Here is a 2,962-nt window from a genome sequence, read left to right on the forward strand (position 1 = left end):
ATACCTACAGCTGGTCGAAGGCACATCTTTCGACCCGGCGGAGGCGGGTAAACGTCGGTCCATCTTCGGGTACTACCAACGGGAAGGAGAAGAAGCGCCGGACTTACCTTTTTTGCCCTCCGGGGACCCCCCGGAAGACGCCGAGCTTCCCGTCTTCCGCCGGGAGCAGTTTGTGAACACGACCTGGACGTTGGGGACCGTTTCGGACGGTTGGAATCCGTTGAAACGCGTGCAACGGACCCGGGTATTCTTTCGGGAGGACGGTCGCGTCATTTGGGTCAATGGGGGAAACAAGGGGGAGTGGACGTTTGACGCGCGCAGCAACGTCTTTCGCTTCGGGCGGGAATCGTTTTTGAGTTGGAACGGCCGCCGGAGTTACCCTACTCTACTGACGGAGGAGCGCTCTTTGTACTACATGCAAGGTTTCGTGATTGGGTGGGCGCCTTTCACCCCTTTAAGCGTCTTCGGTTTGTGGCAAATGTATCGGGACGACGTGAGTGAGGAGGAAAGAGGGGTGGCACCCTGGGAGGAGGAGGAAGAGGGACGGGAGGGAGGGGAGGGAGGGGAAGGGGGGAAGAAGAGTATGTTGCGCGGGTGAGACGCGAAGGAGAGGGAGGAAAAGCAGGCGAGGAATGGCTGCGACTTGTGCCTTGGAACGACAGGCATGATGGGCGGAGGGAACGATCACATCAGAAAAGGGCGCAGAGGAGGAAATAGGAGAGGGGATAAGGCAACAACCAGGACTTTGGGATAGGACGGGTCAGCGAGCCTTTGACCGAGAAAGTAGCGGAAATTCGAGAGATTGCGTTGATCGTGTAATGGCATTTGTGGAAATAAGAGCCATTGTTAGGACGCTTCTTCAACATGTTTCGCCAACTCCGGGTGACATTTGTAGGTAACACCGACCCGTCATCCTTACTCATGCGTTTCTCCTCTCGTCTAAATCTTAGCCAACCGTTTTCCACCCTACATGTACCTTATTTTACTTCTCAATTCTCTTCTTGTTCACAAAGTTGTCGACGCAAGTTTTTGAACCCCTGCTTACAGCTTGTCTCAACGTGAGTTTTAGAGGGGGAGGACAAGGAGAAGGACGATATTGTATACTGAGTGCGCAGAGAGCAACCTCCAGAAAGGAAGATCAGAAGCCAGACAGGGCCCACAAAAGCCTGAAAATATAAACAAGAGCAAGTGGATGCGCCATCCCAGCGTCATAATCGGCATGTGTACATTGGGACGAATTAGAAGAACCCAGATGGCAAAAGCCATGTTGAGCAAGTCTGCAGCTTTGACGGCAACGATGAGATAAATTACCAGTAGAACAGGGAGGTCACGACTTAATATCTTCAGGGCTTCTTCCTCTATGGGAGCACCGCTAAAGGCAGCCTGAAAACCGGGGCACAACTGCGCATGCTGGAATAGCCTGAGGGTTTGCATTAGGAAATGTATGCAGGCACCAAGTTGCAAGATCCAGCGAAGCCAAAAAGACTGCCCTTTACGGGTCCATTCAAGAGGATTGTGACTGGATAGAGCATACTGCTTCGTACGTTTATCGTAGGATTCACATGGATAATTCGCTGTCACATGTTTGACCCGTCTCCCAACGTTTGCGCGAGGAAAGCCGGAGGTGGTAGAGGGCAGCTCTGGAAAAGAAGGAGGCCGGCAGGCGCTTGTATTGATACCAGCGCTCATAGCACGTTAAACTGTAGATTTACATGTATCAAGATTTTTTAAGCGGTCAGATGAGTCCGCAACGGGCTAAAAAGAGAGGCATAGGCGGGACAGGTGGTCAAGGCCGCAGAAGCAGGAACGAACGTGTGACAAGTTGAACTTCAACATGGGGAGGATAAATAAACTAGGACAGACTTTGATAACAGTGTGCCTGCAAACACAACACCCCACGTCAACGGCTGTAGCGTTGTTGTCTACATGCGTATGATGAGCTTGGGTGTCGAATTCTTCATGTGCCCCCATGCACTGAGGACCGCTTGGTCAAGTTACCGGGAGTTCTCGGAAGGAGGAACGAAGGAAACTGTGACGCGGAAAAGTCACGCTGCCACCATTGACCCGATTTAAACGCAACCAGTATCTCTCTGTGCACTCATTCTGGAAGCATTTATATACGGTGAACACTATGTTAAATTCGGAGGGGCTCACTTTTGCACACAAACAAAAAAGCGATTTCGGCTGAGCAGGATTGCTCGCACTTATTGCAATCGTTACGGGACGCAGGAAGCTTCAAAAGCTCAAAAGCATATAAGATGGCTTTATCACTTTTTATTTGCTTCTATGAGTAATAAAGGACAGTTCGAGCCCTATAAAAGTCTTCTCCTTGAGGTATATGTAGGTTCATGGCATTGGTTTCCTGGTCTGGCCTCTCCTTTTCCAGCAGAACCAGGCTAACTTGAATAAAATTTGAAGTGATAGATGAAATGATTAAGCCAGGCCTCAGTAAAAAAACAAGTCTGGTATGAGCTCTGTCTGGGAGAAGTAATGAATGTGTATCTGTACAGCTTTCGGGTGTTCTATCCTCCTACTATGGTGCGCAATGCTCACGTCCCGCTGCAATACATTCTGTATCATGAATCAGATGACGCGATCGATCATGCCTATGCTTCAACCATCTCAAATTTACAATGACTTCCCTTTTTTCCCACTGTTGCACAGGGACTTTTCATGCTAGTATCCTCCACGCATGCCTCGCCCAGCCCATGTGCACACAGTCAAGGCCACCTTGCGGGGAGGAGACCAAGAACAAGCATATTATGCCACCTTTTCATATCTTTTTTCCTCGTGCTACTGCCATTCATGGTGCAAGGCTTTCTCCAAGTACCACACCAGCCCTCCATGGCGCAGGCGGGCCCCCCTCACCCCCTCGGCCCATCCCGCGCGCTCTCACCGGCCTTTTGCCAAGCGTGCTTCCATGAACATAATCATAAGGATGGTGGCCGCAAAACACGAAGAC

The 2,962-nt window shown here is 50.6% G+C and overlaps 1 protein-coding gene across 1 annotated transcript; it reads left to right on the top strand.

Moving 5' to 3' along the window:
* On the top strand, positions 1 to 571 carry NGA_2031300 (uncharacterized protein; the record flags this gene model as incomplete). Its single annotated transcript, XM_005855409.1, has 1 exon — positions 1 to 571. A coding segment is annotated over one exon (571 nt), but the record flags the coding sequence as incomplete, so codon positions are not given.
* Between the last annotated feature and the right edge of the window lie 2,391 nt (positions 572 to 2,962).

The sequence above is a fragment of the Nannochloropsis gaditana genome (assembly GCF_000240725.1).
Source record: "Nannochloropsis gaditana CCMP526 unplaced genomic scaffold scaffold204, whole genome shotgun sequence".
Taxonomy (NCBI): Eukaryota; class Eustigmatophyceae; order Eustigmatales; family Monodopsidaceae; genus Microchloropsis; species Microchloropsis gaditana.